General features: G+C 44.6%; 3 protein-coding genes across 6 annotated transcripts; 2 read left to right on the top strand and 1 right to left on the bottom strand.

Annotated features, from left to right (window-relative positions):
• Positions 1-423: 423 nt before the first annotated feature.
• LOC129595773 (uncharacterized) lies at positions 424-10483 on the bottom strand. 3 transcript variants are annotated; one of them, XM_055492882.1, is made up of 12 exons: positions 9760-10483; positions 9495-9684; positions 8576-9319; positions 7517-8199; positions 6521-7198; positions 6120-6360; positions 5026-5639; positions 4721-4921; positions 2540-4182; positions 2157-2397; positions 904-1725; positions 424-831 (listed from the first exon to the last, which is right to left on the bottom strand). In XM_055492882.1, the coding sequence occupies exons 9-11, from the start codon at positions 3290-3292 to the stop codon at positions 1685-1687; spliced, it is 1035 nt and encodes a 344-aa protein (XP_055348857.1). In that variant the 5' UTR covers positions 3293-4182; positions 4721-4921; positions 5026-5639; positions 6120-6360; positions 6521-7198; positions 7517-8199; positions 8576-9319; positions 9495-9684; positions 9760-10483; the 3' UTR covers positions 424-831; positions 904-1684. The 3 variants fall into 3 exon arrangements, with proteins under 3 accessions (XP_055348857.1, XP_055348854.1, XP_055348855.1); XM_055492879.1 differs by lacking the exons at positions 424-831; positions 904-1725; positions 2157-2397; ... (3 more) ...; positions 6120-6360; positions 6521-7198 and having other exon boundaries at positions 7320-8199; positions 9495-10467; XM_055492880.1 differs by lacking the exons at positions 424-831; positions 904-1725; positions 2157-2397; ... (4 more) ...; positions 6521-7198; positions 7517-8199 and adding an exon at positions 8209-8443 and having other exon boundaries at positions 9495-10467.
• A 323-nt stretch (positions 10484-10806) lies between these two features.
• Positions 10807-15068, top strand: LOC129595742 (probable cardiolipin synthase (CMP-forming)). Of its 2 annotated transcripts, XM_055492841.1 has the most exons (8): positions 10807-10988; positions 11155-11486; positions 12154-12291; positions 12906-13035; positions 13490-13575; positions 13995-14063; positions 14133-14224; positions 14766-15068. In XM_055492841.1, the coding sequence occupies exons 2-8, from the start codon at positions 11208-11210 to the stop codon at positions 14857-14859; spliced, it is 888 nt and encodes a 295-aa protein (XP_055348816.1). In that variant the 5' UTR covers positions 10807-10988; positions 11155-11207; the 3' UTR covers positions 14860-15068. The 2 variants fall into 2 exon arrangements, with proteins under 2 accessions (XP_055348816.1, XP_055348815.1); XM_055492840.1 differs by having other exon boundaries at positions 10807-11486.
• A 5484-nt stretch (positions 15069-20552) lies between these two features.
• LOC129595763 (uncharacterized) lies at positions 20553-22743 on the top strand. Its single transcript, XM_055492867.1, has 3 exons — positions 20553-21374; positions 21471-22319; positions 22384-22743. Exons 1-3 carry the CDS (start codon positions 20688-20690, stop codon positions 22603-22605), a joined length of 1758 nt encoding a protein of 585 aa, XP_055348842.1. The 5' UTR covers positions 20553-20687; the 3' UTR covers positions 22606-22743.
• The last annotated feature ends 482 nt before the right edge of the window (positions 22744-23225 follow it).

The raw sequence follows: 23225 nt of genomic DNA, 5'->3' as shown, positions 1-23225 counted from the left end.
AAGTTTAATATTCAGTGCTCGTGCGCGTTAAAATGCATCTGCTTTTCGATTCTAAACTGTGTATGCGGGCTAAGCGGTGTATGCGCAATTCTTGCGTAAAGTTTTTCTAGAACCATTAGAAACTCCCACTGTCCCGAGCGGTTCACTCCCATTTATTACTCGACAGACTTAAAACTGAAAATAAGTGATTTCTGTTTTCTAGAAGATCCCGCGAGTTGCGCGGAATAAGTCAGCGACAAATGGCAGATTACACTAACAGACTATCTACCTCGATGACCCCTCAAAATGCCACATTATTACTTATTATCGATTACTTAACAAGTTCCGAAACGCGTGCTTTGTTTTTGTAAGTTGTTATTATTAAGTATCTAAATAGTACGAGTACTACCAAAACAAGATTAACAAGAAAACGGATTTTGCATAATAAAGCCAAATTACAGACTATACCAAATTACGGTAATTTGCATGGCACACATGATAAAAAACACCTGAAACGATAGCCGACAAAACGAGAAGCCAAATTATGCAACAAATCAAATCACATTCAGTTTAGTTTATCAGAATTATTAATCCAAAAAATACCACAATGGTGTTCTTTATGGTGAAATGCATGCAAAGTGCACCCGGCTAGCAAATAGCGGCATGAATTGCCACAGCATCACTGCGCCGACGGATCGGACAGCTGCAGAAGAAAATGCAGAGCGATACGGGAAAGTTGTTCCAACGGCACGCTTCTCATCCCATCGCAGCACCACTTCTTTCCCGCGGAAGTTGGACGACGGGCGCGGATCAGCGGTTTGTGTCGTACATAACATCTGCACACTCCGACGTCTTCGCATTCCCGGCATTGCCGCAATACGGATTAGTCGTGTTACAAATATTTAAAAAAATGAGAATTGTTACCTGACGCACGGTTTTCTTGTGCTTTTTATTCTTGCCCGCAGACAACCACCAAGACAGTTTTTTCACTTGTTGCTCGTCCGGCACAGTCAAATTCTTGTCCAACGCATCCCACAGCGCACAGTGAAAATCATCGCCCAACTGCAGCCGGGACGTTACCATGAGCGGCGTCTCGGCAGAGGTCAGGAAAAGGCGATTCCCGTTAACTCGGACAGACAGGATGAACGGACAGCGGACCAGTCGGAGGCTATCGCACGGCAGAGCGCCACAGATCTTGATGAATTCACAGAGGGAGCTCTCGATGTTAAAGAAACGTTTAACGGGGCGCAGCATGAATTCGTCAGGCTCATGCACAGCGCACCGGCCACCGGCCGACGCCAGATTGCCCCGTTACAGAAAACACGGAAATGCACCAGATAGATGACTGCCAAGCGGATTGCGGACCACGTTCCGGTGTCACATTTGCTGACGTAGTCGATCGCATCCATCACATGCACGTCAAGCTCAAATTATATTGCGGAAGTTGTAATAAAGTATTTATTATCGCGAAAACTGTAGTGTAGTGACCATCGTTCTTATGCCATTTTCAGTGCCGACTGTCGACCGGGCAAAATAATATGTTTCGTCGATGGGCGCAGACAGTTGAAGACCGTCGACATCATGCCTTGAAGTGTACGAGCATTGTCACCTGATGTGAAAATTGCGTAATTGCCAGTACAGCTATGTACCAGCTTGTCGAGAAATTGTGGGGGCACAAAGACAGTGAAGAATGCACGTTTATGGGTTACGCCAACCTCCATACCACGCCGGGCGGGCCACGCCACACTGTTTACGCGTTACACGAATTAGGCATGTCTGGTGCACGTCAAACATTCAAATATCCACATTTTATCATGTTTTTTGCTGTTTTTACTCGTTACATACTTACAATGGACGACAAAAAGAAGTTGAAATCGACCGGCCAGTGTGCGGTCGCGCCTCGTCAACTTCTTTTTGCCGTGCACTGTACATCAGAACCAGGGTACGTCGCAAGTTTCGCCTTTTTAGTCACTGCAGAAGTGGCAATATACTGCAGAAGTGGCAATAAAGTATTTATCATCGCGAAAATTGTAGTGTAGTGGCCATCGTTCTTATGCCAATACACGTATTACGCTTAGTGCACACGTTTTGTACCTTTACGCCCTCAGTTCCTCAACATGCTTGTAAACAGATACAAACAGCGAAACGTGACTAAAAAGGCGAAACTTGCGACGTACCCAGGTTTCCCATCCACAGCACAACGCTGGCCGCCAGCGCATCCGCTATGCCGTCCCATGCCGAGCACACCGCACGCAGTCGGTTCTGCTCGCGAGTGTCTAGATGGGACAACACTTCCAGCCACAATTCCCGCGGTAGCGCACTGAAAGCATCCGCTGGACTGTCGATATGCGCGGATGGATTCCCTGTCGGCTGATGTCGGTAATCTAGTTGCAGTTCATCCAGGAACGCGTGATCATGCTGCAAATAAGTGCAAATATTACGGACAAAGCAAAACTCAAGCAAACAAACTTCATCCCAGAGTTTTTGGCCGCTAGCAAAAAATCAGAAAATCTGCCAATTTTTTCTCAATAATGCGATACTGGAAACGAACGAATTTTACCAGAGTTTCCCGCAAACGCAAATCCCGGGCTTCCGTTACGGATGTCGTCTCTTCAGCTGATAATCGGCGTTCGATAAACAACAAACGTCCATCCGCAATGCCCACACAGCAGAAGCGTTCGTAGGAAAACATCAGTTTAAAATTCAAGCGTTTAAGATCGTTCCAGACTTCTGCATGCTCGTATCCCTCCGGTAATGGCACGCTCCACTTGGAAAACATGCCTTTTGCCACGACCACGGGTTGAGACGCACCGCCCTCCAGATTCCCCATAAAACGGCCGATGAGACGGGTTGCAAACTGCCAAACAGCAGAGCGACCCACAGCGCTCCACCACCCACAGGGTCGCGCGTACCTCCTACGTAAGCGTTGCACAGGCAGAATGTCGCGGTGCTCCGTTTTCTTCCACCAGGAGACAGCCACCATTCCGTACATGCGCAGATCCTCGTGGCTGGCCAGAATGTCGACTTCAGCCGGGACCCACATCCACGGACCGCGGGGGGCTTCGCGAATCAGCACCTCCACAGTACCAGCATGGGGTTCGTTGATTTTATCAAGATCCAGAGGTTCCAGAGCAGTGGGAAGGTAAACACCACCGAAGGGAATTAATTCCCGTCGGCGGTTGGGACAGAAAAAGTCGATGAAGAGCCCGGTGTCAGCGACATCCACCACGCGTCCGTAGCGCAGGACGCCGTCATCCCCTAAGACGTCCACACTATTGGGCTGGTAGATCACGGTCATATCGTTCCACTGCATGGCAGTCGATAATCGGTTGCTCTCCGTACAAAGATGCTGTATTAGCTGAGAAAGAACGTTTAACGATTTCTAGTTCCTGCACATATGTCTCAGAAGTCGAAACGAAAATTTCAGTAAGTAACGAAATTTCTTAATCCAGCCAATGGGAATTTTCTCTTTCGCTCGTTCGCAGTCAGACTGCTTTTGCTTTGCAGCCAACACACCGTGGTGGTGGGCAGACCGTACTATACCGTTGTGAGTGCCAGCTTTTGACTTTTCTTTCCAACTCTCAACAAGTGTTTCACCATGGCCTTCCGTAGCGACTTTTCAGCCGTGAAGTATCTGTAATAAGTACTGTAAGTCAGCTGATGAGATGTATCTGCAGGAGCATCGTTTAACTTTTGACTGTCAAGTTGTGTGCACTTCTTGTTACAAACGGTATTTTTATGCCCATGGCGACTCTACGGTCAAAAGTATTGACAGACTGACAACACCCGATAAGTACTTACAGCAAAGCCCAATATTTAATTAAATTTAATGGTGCATGAGTGATTTTCCTCGGTGCTTTGACAGTCGTTGGACCTTAGCGGAGAAGATAGCAGATAAATACGAAAAAACAAGGAAAAAAATTTAGCCGAACGCAATTTACCAAATACCAAAAATGTTGCAATAATATTAATTTAATTTCCATACGAGAAATCCAAGATGCCCGTGTGTCGACGGCCAGCACGTCCAAACGCAAAAACACATCACTGAACCAGGGGACACATATCAGTGGCTGGCACTGGCTGCAACGCGATGCGAGACAATTGTGCCAGCTGCACATTTGCAGTCCATCAACGCACCACTTCTACCTGCGGTAGGCCGATGACCGTCGCCGATCAGCGAACGATGTGTGTCGCACACAGAACCTGCAGACGACACGATGAGTTAACGCAGTTTGCTTCGTTAAGTTCATCTGCAAAATGTGCAGATTTAAATGCAATACGGCAAAACAGCGTGGAAATTTACCCGGCGTATGGTGCTGTTATTAGTGGCCGTCTTCAACCATTGGAACAACTTCCCCAACTTTCTACCGTTCGGGGCAAACCAAACATCAATTTACAAACACACTCTCTACGTCGATGACCCCTCAAAGTGCCACATTCTTAATTATCAATAAATTTATTAATATCCGAAACGTGTGCTTCGTTGCTACGTTTAGTACGTTGTTATTATGAAGTATCTAAATAGTACGAGTACGGAGTACTACCAAAAACAAGAAGCTTAGTATGAAAACGGATTTTACAATATACAATAAGGACTTTACCAAGTTAATTTGCATGGCACACACGATAAAAAAACATCCGAAACGAATGCCGACAAACGAGAAAACAAATAATGCAACAAATCTAACCAAATTCAATTTATCAGAATTATTCCCAAAAATGTTACAATGGTATCCCTTACAGTAAAATGCAAAGTGCACCCGGCTAGTCAACACCGGGTTGCGGATCACCGAGCTGACGCATCCGACAGCTGCAGAAGAAAATGCAGCGCGATACGGGAAAGTTGCTCCAACGGCACATTTCCCATCCCATTAACGCACCACTTCTTCCCGCGGAAGTTGGACGACGATCGCGGATCAGAGGTTTGTGTCGCACATAAAATCTGCAAAAAAAGGTCTTCGCATTTCGATATTTTGGCAATAGGGACTACTCATGTTACAAGTAATGAAAAATCAAGAAAATACATGCACAATATCGGATTATTACCTGACGCACGGTTTTCCTATGCTTCTTATTCTTGCCTACAGCCAACCATCGGGACAGCTTTTTCATTTGTTGTTCGTCCGGCGCGGGCAATTTTCCGTCCACCGCATTCCACAGCGCGCAGCCGAAACCCTCACCCAACGTTAACCGGCACGTCATCGAAAGCAGCGACTGTGCAGATGTCAGGAAGAGGCGATTTTCGTTAACTCGAGCAGACAGAGTGAACGGACAGCGGACCAGCCGGAGGCTATCGCACGGCAGAGCGCCGCAGATCTTCATGAATTCACTGAGGAAGCTTTCGATGTTACAGAAGCGTTTGACGGGGCGCAGCATGAATTCGTCCGGCTGATGCACAGCGCACTGTCCACCGTCCGCTGCCAGCTTGCCCAGTGACAGAAAACACGGGAAATCCACCAGCTAGATGGCTGTGAAGCGGATCCCGGACCACGTTCCGGTATCACACCTGCTAACGTAGTCGATCACGTCCATCACCTTAAAGACATCCTCCACGTTCACTGCTGAATGTCGACCGGCCAGGAAAATGTATTTCGTTGATGGGCTCAGACAGTTGAAGACCGTCGACATCATGCCGTGGTGAATAGTACGAGCATGGTCACCTGATGGAGAAATTCTGTTGTTGTCAGTACAGCAATGTACAAGCTTGTCGAGAAATTGTGGGCGTATAATTGGCGGCATAAAGAGAGCGCAACATACTTACACTATGTAAGTATGTTGCACTCATAAAGACAGCGAAGAGCGCACGTTCATGGGTTACAACCTCCATACCGCGGCGGGCCACGGCAATTGTTTTTGCCTGACTATGAATTAGTCATGGCTGGTGCACGTCAGATATTATATATCCATATTTATCATAACTTCGGTGATGTTTTACTCCTAGTAAACTTACAGCAGCAGTTGCATTAATATTGCAGGTACTGCATAAAATCGATGATAACGCTAGTGTAGTGGCATCGTTCTGATGCCAATATTGCGCTTAGTGCGCACTTCCTGTACCTTTACCGTTTCAAGCCCTCAGTTCCTGGCCAAACTTGTTAACAGATACAAATTGATGAAAACAGGTGAAACGTGCGACGTACCCCAGTTTCCCATCCACAGTACAATGTTGCCCGTCAGCGTATCCACGATGCCGTCCCATGCTGAGCACACCGCGCGCAGTCGGTTCTGCTCCCGTGTGTCCAGGTGGGACAGCACTTCCATCCACAATTCCCGCGGTAGCGCACGGAAAGCATCCGCTGGACTGGCGGTATGCTCGGGTGGAATCACTATCAGCTTACGTCGGTATTGTGGTTGCATTTCATCCAGAAACGCATGACTATGCTGCCAAATAAGTGTGAATATTACGGATAAAGCACAAATCAAGCGAAGAAAACTTTATCCATGAGTGTCCGGCACATTAGCAAAAAATCAGAAAACCTGCCAATTTTTTCTCCCTGCAACGGATAGAAGTATTGGAAGACTGTATTTTAAAGAATCTCACCAGAGTTTCCGGCAAATGCAACGCCCGGAATTTCGCTACGGACGCCCCTTGGTCAGCTGATGAGCGGCGTTCGATAAACGACAAACGTCCATCCACAATACCCACACAACAGAAGGGTCTGCGGGAAAACATCAGTTTAAAATTCAAGCGTGTATGGTCGTTCCAGACTTCTGCGTGCTCGTATTCTTCCGGTAATTGCACGCTCCACCTGGAAAACATTCCCTTTTCCACAGCCACGGGTTGAGACACACTATTCTCCAGATTCCCCATAAAACGGCCCATGAGACGGGATACGAACTGCCCCAAAAACGCCCCAAAATCCAGAGGGTCGCGCGTACCTCCAGCGTAAGCGTTCCAGGGGCAGAATGTCGCGCCGCTCCATTTTATTCCACCAGGAGACAGCCACCATACCGTACATGCGCAGATGTTCGTGGCTGACCAGAATGTTGGCTTCAGCGGGGACCCACATCCAAGGACCGCGGGGAGCTTCACGGATCAGCACCTCCACGGACCCAGTATGAAGTTCCTCAATTTTATCCAGATCCAGCGGTCTCACGGCAGTGGGAAGGTAAATACTACCGAAGGGAGTTAATTCCCGTCGGCGGTTGGGACAGAAAAAGTCGATGAAGAGCCCGGTGTCAGCGACATCCACCACGCGTCCGTAGCGCAACTTTTCAGCTATAAAGTACTGTACGACATACATCTCTAAAGTACTCGTATGTCAGCTGATGAGCTGTTTCTTAAATAATTTTGAATGTTTTGGTGTGCACGCGCTTGCACTTTTTGTTGCATACGTATTTCGATGCCGATGGCTACTGTCCGTAGTAGTGATACTACTACCGGATAAGTACAGTATGGAGTAAAATATTTATTTAAATGATTCACAATCGGTGGACCTTATCGGAAAAGTATCACAAATGCGAAAAAATGAAGCAAAAAATCTAGCTGAATGCAATTTACCAAACCCTGAAAATGTTATAAAAATAATTTGCATACGAGCAATGCAAGATGCCAGTGTGTCGGCGGCCAGCATGTCCTCACACAGTAAACATCACTGAACCAGGGGAAGTATCAGTGGCAGAAGAAAATACAGCGCAAAAGGAGATAATTTTGCCAACTGTACGTCTTTCATCCCATCAACGCACCACTTCTTCCCGCGGAAGTTGGACGCCGGTCGAGGATCAGTTGTCTGCGTCGGACACAGAACCTGCAAGGGACATAATCCGTTATGTACAGCAATTCGTCCACTCCAACCGGAAAATTATGAGGTTTACCAACATACTATAGCAAGAGTGTTATGAATTCAAATAATTATGTTTTATTTGATTGGTCAGTGATAAAGCCGATGATGTAATCGGCAGCCTGTGGGCGGTCTGTGTTCCGAATTTCTAGCTTCTGTGGAGATGAGAATCAGTTTACGGAAATCAGTCGGGCACGGTGCTGCTTCGCGGCCACCCGGACTTCTTCAATTGCTAATAAACTTCGATGTGAAAGCTTTCTTTCTTTCGTTCGTTCGATCGTTCGTTCGGAATGACCTTTCGTCTTCCTGATTCCTGTAATTCCCTAAACTGTGTAACGTCTGCATCTTTGACCACCACTTTCGGTAATTGTGCGTCGTGGCGCGGCGTGTAGCCAATCCACTGTAAACGGAGGCCCATCATCAGCCTTCCGTTGTAATACTGCAAATAAAGAAAATAAGGCAATTTGTACTACCTTACTAATTTTAATGACGAAATTTATACCACCACCACAGAGCAGAAGCATTTAGCCTGTTTTCCATACTTTGGGCGTTAACAACAAATCCGCTAAGCTAAGACTTTTGGATTTGGCATCATCTAGAATTTGCACATTTTTCACCCCTTTCTGATGTTCATGCAATGATGCAGATGACTTCTTTTGCGGCGCCAAAATGTTGCTTTATTGCTAAATGATATTTGTTTTGGTTATCTGCGTGAAACTTTGAACTATCGAATATCTTGTACCAACCAATATGACAATAAAAGGGTGAAAATATATAAACTGAGATTTGATACTGCAGTAGAATCGCAGATTCACCTGGCAAAGTTTATCATTGTCGACGCTCCCATCATGCATGGCCGCCTTCAGCCAGTTGGACAACTTCCCCAGCTGCATCTCGTCCGGCACCGACAAACTCGCTTCCAGTACATCATACAGCGCACATCCGAAAGCAGCGCCCAACTGCAGCTGAACCGTCTCCCAGAAATGCGATAAAGGCGGCGTGAGCAGAACTTAGCTCCGGCAGCCATAGATGAAAAGAGACACAACACAGCACAGCGGAGAAATCGCATACTAGTAGATCGCCGAAAACCGGATGCCGGTGTTATGTTTTCCCACGTAGTTCATCACATCCACCACGTTTAACAAATCGCTCGTGTACAGCATTCGCTGCCGGTCAGACAAAATAATGTGCTTCGTGGATGGGCGAAGACTATGGAAGACCGTCGACGACAGCCAACGGACAAGTATACTCGAGATGTCGAACGTTATGCCAATGTCGTCCGATCCCAGTAGTTCCGACATGCCGCAGTCACCTGTTACCAGCACAATGCTGGCTGTCAAAATCGGCGTAGTTAGAATGCAGTTCCATGCTGAGCAGACCACACGGAATCTGTTCTGCTCCCGAGTGTCTAGGTGGGAGAACACTTCCAGCCAAAGTTCCACTGAGAGTGCAGGGAATTCGCCCACCCACGTTGCGGAAGACTCCGAACTGTCGATCTGCATTGGTGTATTTAGCGTCCATCTGCTGGGGTAACGCGACCGCAGTGACTGCAGTAATTCCTGGGCAAAAAGAAATAATTACCGAACTGACCGTTTGGGAATCTAGAAGCGATTTCTTTAGTTTGTTTCCCATAATACATGACAGGGAAGCTATAAGTTCTGTTCGAAGTATTTGTAACCAAATCTGCAAGTTGTGAACAGCAATTTACGACATGTATCATCACCCACATCTTACATTCACACGAATATCATGGGCCTCCGGGGTATCATATTCACCGCCCAACGATCGACGTTGTATACGCCACAACCGTCCATACGCCATGTCGATACAACAAAAAGGCATGCAGTCGGAGGACAGTAGACAGTTTACAGACTGCAGATTACTTTTCACAACAGAGCATTCGAAGCCTTCGGGCAACGCAAAACTGCAGATAAAAAAAGCCCCTCTGGTTACGGCTACAGGCTGAGTAATTACGGCACCCTCAAACATCTTCACACACTTTTTTGCGAGAAGGGATACGAACTGCGGAGGAACCGGTCGACCCACCGCGCCCCACCATCCCCCCGGACCGGGGGTCCTCCAGCGGATGCGCTCCACGGGAACAATATCCTGGCACTTAATTTTATTCCACCATTGGACCACTGCCATACCGTACGAACTGGGGACTTCGTAGTCCACCAGGCTGCGCATTTCACCCGGGATCCATATCCAGGGACCCGAGGCAGTTTCCCGTACTAACACTTCCACAGCGATCGTGGCGGCAGCGAAAATCTGAGGCTGATCGCTGCCGTGAGTCTGTAGAGGCTTCGTCGCAGCGGGCAGGTAGATGCTGTCGAAGGGAATCAGCTCCACCGTCGACTGGGGCTTAAAAGTCGATGAAAAGTCCGCTGTCAGCGATACCGACAACTCGTCCGTAACGAAGCAGGCCGTCGTCGCCCAAAACATCCACACTGTTGGGGCGGTAGACTTCGCCTTCATGCCACATTGTCGATAGGATGAACAGTTATGAAAGAAATACCATGGGATAAACAACACATGCGCCGTGAAGACTGAAGTTCGAAAACAATTTTTCGAAAACTTAATTTTTGCTTCAGCTGCCCATTCTGGCTTCTGTTGGAGCCTTCTGGCTTCTGTTACTTAATTTTCCACTTGGGTAGCTATCACATCGTGGTGGAAGACACTAGAATCGGGGAAAAATGGTTTGTCGCTGCGACATCCCCCAACTGGCGGCAGCCAAATAAATTTTGTGTACCGTGCTAGGAAAGCGCATTTGATGCAGATTGCAGTACATAATCAGTATTGATTCACCTCATTCACCATAAAAAATATTTCTGATTTCCAATTAAATTCACTCGTCACTGTTCGTTTCGTTGAAATCGGTTACTGTAGCGGCGTTATCAAGTTAGACCACAGAGTTGGTTTACCGGAAAAATGCACATTGATATACCCACGCTGCACGGGCAAAATTCACGATACTTCACCAGCGCAAAAATTCGGAGTTCTTTGGGCAACATTCATATTTCGGAGTAAATAAACATTTTACAACTAATTAATAATATCTAAAATTAAAAATCAGTTAAAAAGTGTGTTACAGAAGGCTAAAAGTAATGTATACAAATTAGAGCTCTGATTTGCCATGTTGGTTTGTTGTGGTTTTTGGGGTGCCCCTGCGGCGGGGGGGGGGTGGTTTGTGTTTAGCATGGGGACTGATGGAGAATATATTTGCAGGTGGAGCGCAGAACGATTTTCGAGTTTTTATGATAAAAAAAATTTTGGTGGAGAAATAGCCTGAATTAAGTGAAAATTTGCTGTATGCAAATTGGTAAACGTAAAATGCGATTTAAGCCGTGAAATTTGCCCGTGCAGCGTGGGTATGACGGGTTGTGCTGTATAGCTAATCCCACCCCGTAATCAGTGGAAGCCCGATCGACGCTCCTGGCGCTTTTGATGATAGGAGACCGTGGATGCACGATGCATCGGGTGCATTCCGGATTGGTAATTTCCCGTGGTTTATTCCGCTGCCATCCGGTCTTCCCCGGGACGCCCTGGTATCCTCGTGATCCCTGCGTTATCCTCGCTGTGTTTCCTGGGTCCAGCGCCTCCTATCGCACGCGTTCCTGGCGGAATCGGGCTGAGCTCCGCGCCAGAATGACAGATACACGACAGCGTTTCACAGCTAAACGCGCGGAGGTTCTCGATCGCGTCAAGAGCATGACGGCGCCTTTTGTACGTCCGTGAGTTTATCATCCGTTTGTGCAACAGAAACCTTTTAGTATTCTGTATTTTTCTCAAGCATGGCGCGTTTATTTTTGACGTTTTTATCAGCGATACAACACAATACTAATGACAGTATAAACAAAAACAAATTGAAATTAAAAAAATTAAATTTCTTTAATGAGTTTAATCTCTCTTTTTTTAAAGTTTACATTTAAATTTCTAATTTTTCATATTTTATCTCATGTTTTCGTCCTTCTTATTTTTGGTTCAATTTGTATAAATAATTTTTATAATTATTTTCAGTGATTTTTCTTACTCCTATTTTTTTAACACGTTTTACTTTTTAAGACATGGTCGTAATAATTAATACTCACTTGATTTCTCATGGATCTAACAAATTAATTTTCGTGATTCTTTTATTTTTCAGTTGAAATTTTAAGCAACAATAAGAATTTGATAGGATAAGAATTGGAATGGATTGGATTTTCTAAGCTTCATTACAAAATTGTATTTTCCAATTTCCATCGAACGCTTTAGGTAATTTTCAACAGGATTAACATTAACTTGCCTGTTTTCGTATCGAAGAAAGAAAACATTTGTGCGTGGCACCAGTATAGATCAAATACAGAGAAATTAGGAGAAAAATATTCTTGTTGGAGAATAGATTTATTTGTAGAAGGAAAACATTGTGACGATTCCCAACCTGCTGTGCGTCGCACGCATCGGTCTGACGCCGGTGATTGGATATTTTATTCTCAACGGGAATTTCTCGTGGGCTTGTGGGACGGCTGCCGTGGCGGGAGCAACGGATCTGGTAAGTGTGTTTGTTCTTTCTGAGCCATTACTGGAATTGTTTTCTAGTTTGTCCATTTTTTTATGGCTTGAACGACGTGTTCATTGTTTGGCGTTTGTAATTACAGTATTCGTATGTATGTACATATAAGTACATATTTTATTTATTCATTTTATTCACATAATGTATTTGTTTTTTTATTTTATGTGTAATTTTTTATATTTAAGCGGTTTGAAATGGTTCAACTTCTTCGGGAAGTAATAGGTAAACCGTTGTTATTTTCAGAATAAGTTTCATGTGCATTTAAACAGTTTTTTTTCGGTTGTTCATCGTAGTTGTCGTATATATGCCATTTTTGTGTAATCTGAAGGTGAAGCCAGTATGTCACAATTTTCTTGCTGCTTCAGAGTAAAATCGTAGAATGTGGGCTTAACGCCCTTCAGTCCTTTCCAGTTTTAGTTGTATTTGGCTGTTCTCCTGGTACTTACGAGTATGTACAGTACATATATAAGTATGCACTGAATGCCAAATTACAGCAGGCATTCCGTATTAAATTTTTTTTGTGGTTACCTCCCGTTTTTATTTTTATTAGTGTATCGCGTAACGTGGAAATGTGCATTTTATTGTGTTCATAGCTGGATGGTTTTATTGCGCGTCATTTTCCCAGTCAGCGGTCCATGATCGGGAGTTTTCTCGATCCACTCGCCGATAAATTGTTAATCACCACGCTCTTCCTAACACTGACAGCGGTGCACCTTATTCCCGGTTAGACATTACAACGGCTCTTCTTACAGATACAACAATATTACGGCGTTTACTAAATATGTTTATTTATATTGATAATAGTGTAACTATTGTTTATTTTGTTTTATTTTGAATTTTGTTGGCAGTATTTGTCGGGGGAATTTTTCAAGTTAAAAAATTATGGGAAAGAACTTCAGGCTGATAAATACTTATTTTTGGTCTATTTTATTTACCCGAAACCGGTCCGAAACGTAGTCATGACGTGTTAGAATCGCCAAAAACCCAGATTTCTGTGTTTCATCAGAATGTTTATTCCTTATAAATTTAATGATCATTTTTTACGTTAATATGAATATTGTAGTGTTTAATTAATGCCTTTGTTTTCTTAACCGTACTGTAGGTTTTTGTTGTCATTTTCTTCACAGCGAGACAAGAGCGCATAGCTGAAAAATATTTATCGGGAATTGTTTTGCAGTTCCCTTGACGGCACTGATCGTCTTTCGGGATATCTGCTTAGTGGCGGCTGCCAGTGTGGTGCGCTTCCGTTCCCTACCACCACCGGTGAGTGATCAACTGCACATGAACATAAATAGCATTTGGTCTTTATTTTCATTAGGTATTTTTGCGTTTGCTTTGGTTTCGATAAAGTACTATGGTGTCTTGAATTGTGCTGTAAATTTTGCAATTGTTGTGCAAGTTAGCGCGTCTTTTTTGTGTGATTTTTGGTTTTGATTAATTTTGTTAGGAACAAAAACTTTAGTACAAATTTTATACAGTTTTTTTTATACTGCTTTATTTTCTGCTTTGTATATATTTTATCTTTTTTACGTAATTTTTCCAAGTAATTTTGCATAGTCCACGTGTGACAATAATTCTGCGAAAAAATATCAGATTATAATATTTGTAGGTATTTATTGCCTAAAAACTTTAATAATTCGATATTGTTTTCGCAAAATTCACGGTTTATTCGTTTATTGCAGGTTACCCTGTCCAAATATTTTGATGCGACATACGCATCGGCCAATTTGTCACCCACGACTATCAGCAAGGTATTTATAAAGAAGTACCTAATTGTGAAAATTCTAACATCAGCTGAAACTTTTGTTTCGTTCCTGCAGTACAACACCGGATTGCAGCTGCTCCTGGTTGTCGTCACTTTAGCCGCACCAGTTTTCAATTACGTCGATCATCCGGTTTTGCACGGTTTATGGTACGTCGGCTCTGCAGCTTGTTATTTTAGTGTAAATTTATAACTTATTGGAAACATTATTCAGTACGAGTTTCCTGGGATCGTGAACGATCAATTTCTTTGTAGCGCATTCAAAACTTTGAAACACGATAAATAAAAAATCATGCGAAGAGGCAATAATAGAATGCAGATATTAAAAAATATTCCTTATTTTTCTTGGTAAATTTAGTTGATTAATATTGTTTTAAGGTTTTCTTATTGCTTTTGTTATTTGTTTTTACTGTTTTCTTATTGTTTTTATTATTATGAAGATCGCTTTAATATTAGTTTTATCAACATTAAATAATTTCATGAAGATCACTTATTCGTCTTATTAACATTAAAGAATTGTTTATTAATCATGAGTAATTTAATTGTTTTACTAATCACAGTTCCTGGTGTTTCGTTCATCGGCTTTACTGTTGATTTTATTCGAAGATGCCCGATTTATGGTTTTCGTATTTTAATTTTTTTCCCGTGAACGAGTGACATGTTTACCTGGGCTGAACAGTGTTTATTACAGGTACATTGTGGCCGCCAGCACGCTGGCATCCGGATTGGGCTACATGTTCCAGAAGGACACCTACAAATTATTCCGCCGCACACCGCCCTCCTAAACGGACTTGTTGGCGCAATCGTTCTACCTGCACATAACCACCAAAATCTATCGTTGTTTTTATCGATTTTTTTTTACTTGTCTTTCCGGCGATTGTTAGCGTGATCATGTTCTTCATCTAATGAAAAATTGTTTTTATCTCTTACTTGTGACTGGCTTGCTCACAACCTTTACGGGCAGTCTAGAAACAGAAATAAACCAGTTTAATGATTTTTGAAAATATTCGTGTTCCTTCTTCAAAGCGAAATCGGAAATGGCGAATTTTGTTTGCGTCCGGGTGTGTCGCAAGGGTTAACGCACGTCGCATAAGACTACCATCTCTTTATTTCCGAAATTTCACACGAGAGTACACTAGCAAAATTAATTATTACGTTCAGAACTGAAATTTTATTGTAAAAATGATAAATGTTGATGCTGAAAATAGCATAACGCCGAAAATTATTATCATATATCAGGTGCTTGCTATAACGACCTGTAACGCACCAATGAACATGTATAATAAACCATCTCGCTATTTAAATTAGAAATTTCGCATTTAACCGTAAACAGTCCACGCGCATACTGTATTATAAGAAAACAGCGCAAAGACCGTCTAAGAACAGTAAAAAGGCCCTAACCGGTTCCGTTTCTGGCGCTCGGTTATCTTTTCCTTTTCATGAGGTTATGGGCTGTGGCACAAACACTTCGCCGGTGATCCAGCGCATATACCATTGCCGTCTCGGTGTTTTTCTTGACAGTAAGTGTTACAAGCCGTGTCGTTATTGTTATCGCACAGGCGACGTATGATCCCCCCAGTTTGGATGGTACCCACAGATCTAGAAAGCGACCAGTAATCGTCCGATGGGTCGGACAAATACAGCAAGGAATTATTTCCAGTTATCTGTCCAGGTGGGTCTTCCTGGAATTCGGGATAATCCACAGCGGCCGGGACTGGTGCATTGTGGTGTTGGTCAGTGCCGGTGCGACCATTGACATCTGGGCTAGTGCGCTTACCACAGAAACCTGTACTGTGTATATTGATATTGATCTGATTTAATCGGGTACGTAAACTACTCTCAGTAATGTCTGCGGCATCTCGAGCTGTTGATTGATCACTTGAACACTTACAGTTGCTGTTCAGTGTTCACTAGAGTAGAGTATTCTGTAGTTATTTGTACGCAATACGCATTTTATATTTGTATGCTGTGATGGCATTACATTCAGTTCAGACAACAGCACACCTTCGGATGGCTGATTCTTTAGGTTTCAAATCGGCAACTAACTGTAAGAGCAGCAAGATTTCTTGTAGAACATTATCATTAGTGACCACTTTTACACCTTCCATTACGCTAATAGCTCGGACACTATAATAAACTCGGACACTATAAGTCGGACACTATAATAAACAGTGTGCTAAAACCTTATCAGCTGACAAGACTATGAGTTATAACTAGAGTTGAAAACTACCGGCGCATCCATTCTTCAAATGAAATGGCCAACAAAAATCTTTGATTAATACGAGTTTCCCACTAGACTCGTATCTCCCCAGAATTACTGTACCAGTTAACATTTAAAAGAAATTATGGAAAGGAATGGCTGTGATCCTACACCAAAGGCTTTGGCAAAGGACGTGATGCCGTGACCTTTCACTTTTTATTTTAACGCACAATCTAATTTAGATTAACTTTATGATGCCGGTTTTCGGAACTCAACGACAAGATGAAGTCCTCCCACGAAACCGCAATGCACAATTCCGAAACTCTATCGCTTTTTCAGGTGCCACCCTTTGTTGCTTGTTCTGGAATTATTCAGTGTGACTGGTTTTCCGCTTTTAACACTATAATCCTTACTCTTTAGGACGAAGTCTTATCAAAGCGGTAATGGTCGTCATCCGCGTCAATATCATGCCGTTAATGTTGTTAGTCATCACTAGCTTGTTCAGACAACTGCACCCGCCCGCTGTGGCAATGTAAACAGTCCTACTAAAAACCTGCAAAATGACTATTTCTTGCCATTATGTAAATAGTAAGGCATTTTGACTTACTACTTACTAGTATTCTTTTCATTACCATCGTCAGTCTGAAACTTGCAATTTCACAGTTCATTCATAACCATAATAAACGGTGCCTAAGCACTTAATCTTTGGCGTGATCCTGTATTGTGCACTTTTTTTCCAATTTTAAGCCATGTCTAGCGGAATCCGCCAAGTTAATAGCGTCGATGTTGTTGTTGACCAGGGTCTCGTTCGTTACGGACGCGTGGTGGATGTGGTTGCTAACGGGTTCTTTGTCGACTTCCTCTGCCCCAGTGGACGACGCCGATTTGTCCCATTTTACAGCAGTGTCTACGAATTCGACCATGAAAATAACCAGTTAATGACGGACGATGACTTCACCAAGACGCAGCCGACTATCCCCGTGTATGTTCTAATGCGGGAGACCTATTCCGGTCCGTGGACCTGGTATTCCGGTCAGATGGTAAATTTGTCCCACAGTACAGTCAGCGTGATTTACAAAGTGGCGATAGTTCTGTGGGGCGATAAGTACGGTCGCTGCGATATCGTCCCCACAGAGCGAGTTCGCAAGCGAGTAGACGGGGATGATAGTGTGTCGAGAGGACATCGGGTTGGTAGATGGACATTTGCAAAACGTACTGTGAAATTGCCAAGCGAATTCTGCTTAATGTCTGCCGAACAACAGCGCAAGGTACTCGACAAGGAGTTGGAGCTATTCCACTGCGTGCCCAACCATCGTCCTGTGGAGTTCGTGGGCCTTGTGGAGGGACAAATGCGTTTTATTGAATATTGGTTGCCGCCTATGCTGTTAAGAGGAGCAAAGCTGGTCATCCGTTTCGAAATCCCGGTAAAAATATCGTTTTACTTCGATGATTCATGGTTTGGGAGTCATTTTTTTTAGAAGAAAAGATTTCGCTTATCCGCGGACTTTGAAAGTGCGGATGATATCAATTCACTGCCGTCAGAATTGTGGCTGGAAGTGTTCTCCCATCTCAACACACTAACGCAGACCCAGCTGCGTGTTGTCTGCTACCCATGGAGCCAACTCTTGATTTCGCCAACACTGACCAACAACATCTGCATTATCGGTTTTGAGACCGTTAAAAATGAGCAGGGGGACTACTTTCTGATGGCACCCATTTTCAAGTGCCTGCACTCGTCGACAAGACGGATCATTGTGGGCGATCGCTGGCGATTGCTGAAGAGAAACGACTTCTTGAAACTGTCTCAGTTGATGCATTACCTGAAGGGTCGAATTACAGGAGATCGAAAGCCAGTGCTGTGCTTGATCGGTTTCTGGTGTTACGTATTACCCGGCACCATTCGCGATACCGTGAATGAGTGCTGTGTGGTGCATTTGCCGACAGTCGAGCAACACACACTGCATGATGAGCAAATGTATTACCTGCGCGATTTCGTGGAAGCTTGTCGTCGTCTTCCGTGCGATTCGATACAGCTGGTGAACAGCACTTTCTTCTTATCTGGAAGCAATTCGCTGGAATTTTTCCAGCGAGGAATGGGTATCGGTGTCTCCATGGTTTGGCTGAAAATCGATGCTGCTTTGGAGTGCTCATTGTGGGAAGCCATGGAAGGCAGTCTTCCGCAGCCGAATGAAAAACAACTGCAAAGACTGGCCATGTTTCTCGTCTGGATTGTTGCTGGACCGGAGGCCTACATGCTCGAACCGATGTTAGAGAAATTATTCTACAAGAGAGCTGCGTGTTAGGTACAACGGGCTACTTGTACTTTTAATCGTCGTTGTAATAAGTGTTGCGTGCACGCACTCCGATGCCAGTCGCATCTGTATTCAAAAGAAGCTGAAATGAAGTTTGTTTGCAGATCCTGTGTGCGGCACACACAGCGGATCCGCGTCCGTTGTTGCATTACCGTGGAAAGAAGTGGTGCGTGGAGTACTTCCACGATTTGCAATTGGAGAAGTTGTCGCGTATTGCGCTGCACTTTCTCGTCCAGTTGCCGGAAAGCTTTTAATATGCGCCGACGTTTGACGATTCCCTGCCCAGTCTGTGGCTACTTGCATGATTTTAATAGTGCTTATGTTATGAAGATCAACCAGGGTGTACCTGGTTTAATAGCTTAAAAAATCAGGTTTTCTTTATTTCCAGGTCTTGAATTATAAATTGTAATAGCTGGTGATTTTGCCTGGCAAAGTTCTTGATTTTCCGAAATTTCGTATTGTGAGTATGTTGCGAGTTGTGAGTGAGTTGCGACTCTGTGATTGCTATAGATTTTCTTTTTGATTTGCTGGTTTGTTTTACTTGTCACTCGTGTCTCGTATCTATTCGAACTCGTACAAATAGATACGTGCGTACTAGTACAATCATTATAATGTGCTCGGTTAAAGTTTCTTGTGGTTTATCTTCCAAACTTGATCTGCATTGGTTCATTAGCTTGGGCATTAAGAATAATTCTAAATGCTCAAGCCCACGAAATTTGCCCAAGCCCTCGAAATTCGTAACCCACACGGATAGACTTTTCAGAATTCCTACTAATTATTATTAGGAATTTTGACAAGTCTATCCGTGTGGGTAACGAATTTCGAGGGAGACAGGAGTTAATAAGGTGTAGCCGTCTCACAATCGTTGCTGTGGGATTATATTAATATGCGATACCTGGAAACGTTAAAAAGGAGGCTGTCGTAAAGTGTTTGTAAAGGGAAAACTAATGTCCTGAGCTCCTGTCAACATAAAGAGCAACCAGATACTGTATAACTTTTAAGATAATTATGACCACAGCTGCTAACCGGTGTATGTTGATTGCAGTCGTATGCTACCCATAAAGGTTATAGAGCAAAATCCATAAGTGACATTAAGCGGCATTTTTGCAGGAAGAAATTCTGCCGTTACGGTCAAGAAGATTTGCAGTGGGAGAGGCTCTATCGCGCCTGGCATTCATTTTCTCCCAAGTTTGTGATTAAAACCCAAGCATCCTACCAGAGAAAGCGACGATAACCGTTGCGTCCTCAATCCCCCATCATCGCATAACTCCGGCCTTCCTTCCGGCCGCAACACCAGCGCTGCCGTCAGTAATGGAACAGATGAAGCCGAAAACCGTCAACTCTCGTGAGGACGGCAAAGAACTGCCGTTGGAGCTTTATGATAGCGATTTAGACCATATCGTAGCGATTGGCCGATGCTGTAAGACTGTCATCGGAAACTCCATTTGGGCTCGCCCAAGAAAGTTTACCGGTCTAGCAGATCCTGCCAACAGGAAATATGACACTTACGAATACAGAGAAAGTCGAAATGGAGCGCAGGCAAGTGCTTTATGGCTCTCACCATTTTTTACTGTTACATAGAAGAATTATTTAGATGTTCTTATGAACTTGTTCACGTTCCGTTTCAAGCGGTTATTGCTCACCGAAACAAGGGAGTGTACCAAGGGTTTTGGTTGAATTCTGTATGGGCCAGACAACCCGAATCGACACGCCCCGATAGTCCTCATTCCGGACATTCAAAAGGATTTGGAAGTTTTAAGGAAGTTTCAGATTTTTATATAGCTTGAAATAACAATAGGACACACAGTATTAAGCCGGCTTTCTAACTATAGCTCTTTTCGTGGCTAACAGAGAAGACAGCAACACCACGGCTGACGCGGTTTGATACCGCTCAGTGCTCAGTAAGCGTCGATCCGCGACAGGTACAGATTTGATGATACATACATACACCAACAAGTCGAATTCCCTTTTCCGAATAAAAATTCGTTTTGGCTACAAATCTCGGTGCTTCTGAGTTGTGTAACTTGTGTGTAATCCGTTGTGGACATTGCGGGCTGCCGAACTACGTTTCTGGATAAAGTACCACAAAACTTCATCAGTCATGCCCAGCGGAATGAATCTCGACACCGCCGTATCCGTTCGAGGCAGCGATCAGCGGATGTGCGTCGCACACATTGTGGACGTGACACAAGATGGTCTCATCGTCGATCTGCTGTGTCCCACTCGCCGACGTGAATTTGCGCCTTTCGGCACCGTCTTCTTTCCATATTGTCCAACGTGCTCAACGGACCTGGACGAACTATATGCCCAAGTGGTAGACCAACAACGGTCAACGATCTCGGTGGAGGTGCTGGTGCCGGAGACCCCAGCGGGTCCGTGGATTTGGCTGCCGGGAGAAATGCAGTGTGTGGGACGCAGTAAGACGCTGTACGGAGCGGCTGTTGTCAACTGGCAGCGGCCGGACGACGGATTGCCGTGTTTCGACATCGTTCCCATGCAACACATGCGCCTACTACGTAATAGGAAGAATGACGCCATCACATGCAAAGAGATTCCCCCAGGAGCCTTTATCCGGCGCAGTGTGGACCTGGGTGAAGAATTCCGGTCGCTGTCGGGTGAAGATGCCCAAGTGCTCATTCAACGGCTGAACGGCTGCCGTTTGGAGATCTACTCCTGTTTCCAGTCTCTGCCCGTTGTTGTGGTGGACATAGTGGATGGCCAGTTGCATTACATGTGCAAGCTCGGTCAGGAAGACAAATCTGCTCTGGTCAGCGGCAGTAACTTGTTGGTAAAAAGAAAAATTAATATTGTTGACTTCTCCACGGCAAAGTTTTTATTTTTGTAGAGACGTAGTTATAGCCCTAATGTTCTGAATGGTTTTCAGGAGAAAATCGAGGCCTTCCACGGGGAGTTGCTCACAACGATCAAGTCTCTTCGAGAGAAGCAGATTGCGGTAAACGAGGACGTCGTGGCATGGAATGCACTACCGAACGAAATATGGCAGGAGGTCTTTTCTTGCGAGGATACACTGACGCAAACAAAGCTGCCCACGGTGTGCCCCACCTGGAACCGACTCCTTGATGCACCAGCGCTGCATGCCACTCTTGTCATCCGCAACAGTAACCCCAGTTGTAAACTGGCCGATTTTCTCTGCTTGGCGACGGTGTACAAATGCTTAAGTCCCGGCACGCAGCTCGTGGTGATAAATGTTTACGGAGGATATTGTTCGTGGAGCGAAGACTACGCGATGGAAGTGGGCGACATGATCCAGTATGTGGCTGAGCGCCACACCGGCATCCGACTGCGGACCGTCCACCTATACGGCATCCGGCTTAACTGGCTGATTAACAAAGACCGTGCTATCGTTTACGCTGACATGGACGAATGCGGCCTGCATCCGTATGATCCTGATCAGTCAATGCTGGACACGGAACGCGGCTACGATTGGCTGGAGGATTTCATTGCCATGTGCCGCAGTCTGCCGTGCGATGCCATCCAGATGTCGAATTGTCGAGTTACACTGGCTATCAAGCTGTTCTACGCGGAGGAGGGTACTCATCTTGGCGCTAAGTTCCAGTTCAACATCGGCACCGCGCGATTAGAGCTGAATGATGGCTTCGACTGCGCGTTGTGGGAAACGTTGGAGGGGGCGCTACGTATGCCTAGTGAACAGCAGTGTTTGAAAATCGCTGCTTCCATTAAAGAGGAAACGATGGAAGAAGCCATCTGCAAGGTAGACAACGGCCGACACGTTTTCCTCGCACTGTATGACCATTCAGTTCGGTTATAATTTGCAGATACTGTGTCTGGCACAGTCGGGCGATCCGCGTCCGTCGTCGCATTACCGCGAGAAGGAGTGGTGTCCGTGTGGATGGGTTGGAAGGTTTGCAGTTGGAGAAATTGTCGCGGATTACTCTACATCTGCTCAGGCAACTGCGAAAACATACTTTTGGGATACGATTGTTGACGGGAACGTACCTTTCGTGAAGCCCTACTACACATGCTCAAAGTGTTTGTAGGGGAGCACTTTGGACACTATCTTGTGGGGGTAAAGTTGGGTCAGCGTTATGTTTTCCTTCGCGGACGATATGTTTTGGATTTTAATTCGCTTCATGTAGCTCTTTCATTAATTGAATCTTGTACTTACTTTTCTTCATCTGCTCCATTTTTATGTGGTGCACCGTGCACTGTATCATCGACTTTTAATTTGGAATCGGGATGAATTCTTCAGATATGGTCACCAGTGCTTTACAATGCATTATTCATGGTGGTGATCGCGATATTACAGCGGTAGTATTTAGACAACCGATAACACCACCCATTTATATTGATCACTCCATCTGGCTGTGAAATTCCGTCCATTTTACCGGCTGACAGTCCTTCTTTACAACCAAACAATTCAGTCTTGTACTCAGCTTGCTACAGCTTGCATCAACCTTGTCCACATCTGTTGCACCAAACGTTGTTCCGTTTCTTCCATTGCTTGAATGCCTTTAACTTCCGTTGTTGTTTTATCTCTTATGATAGTACTAGTAATTTCTTCGTATTTATCAAAGACTTTAAAATCTGAAGATCTCAGGTAAAAGTTTATAAGAACATGCACAGGTCACAAGTGTGAAAATGTAAAATGTAACTTGGA

Source organism: Paramacrobiotus metropolitanus, unplaced genomic scaffold, assembly GCF_019649055.1.
Source record: "Paramacrobiotus metropolitanus isolate TYO unplaced genomic scaffold, Prichtersi_v1.0 Parri_scaffold0000082, whole genome shotgun sequence".
NCBI classification, from domain to species: Eukaryota; Metazoa; Tardigrada; class Eutardigrada; order Parachela; family Macrobiotidae; genus Paramacrobiotus; species Paramacrobiotus metropolitanus.
Note: the sequence above shows the minus strand (reverse complement) of the source record. Positions and strands in the feature narration are given on the sequence as shown.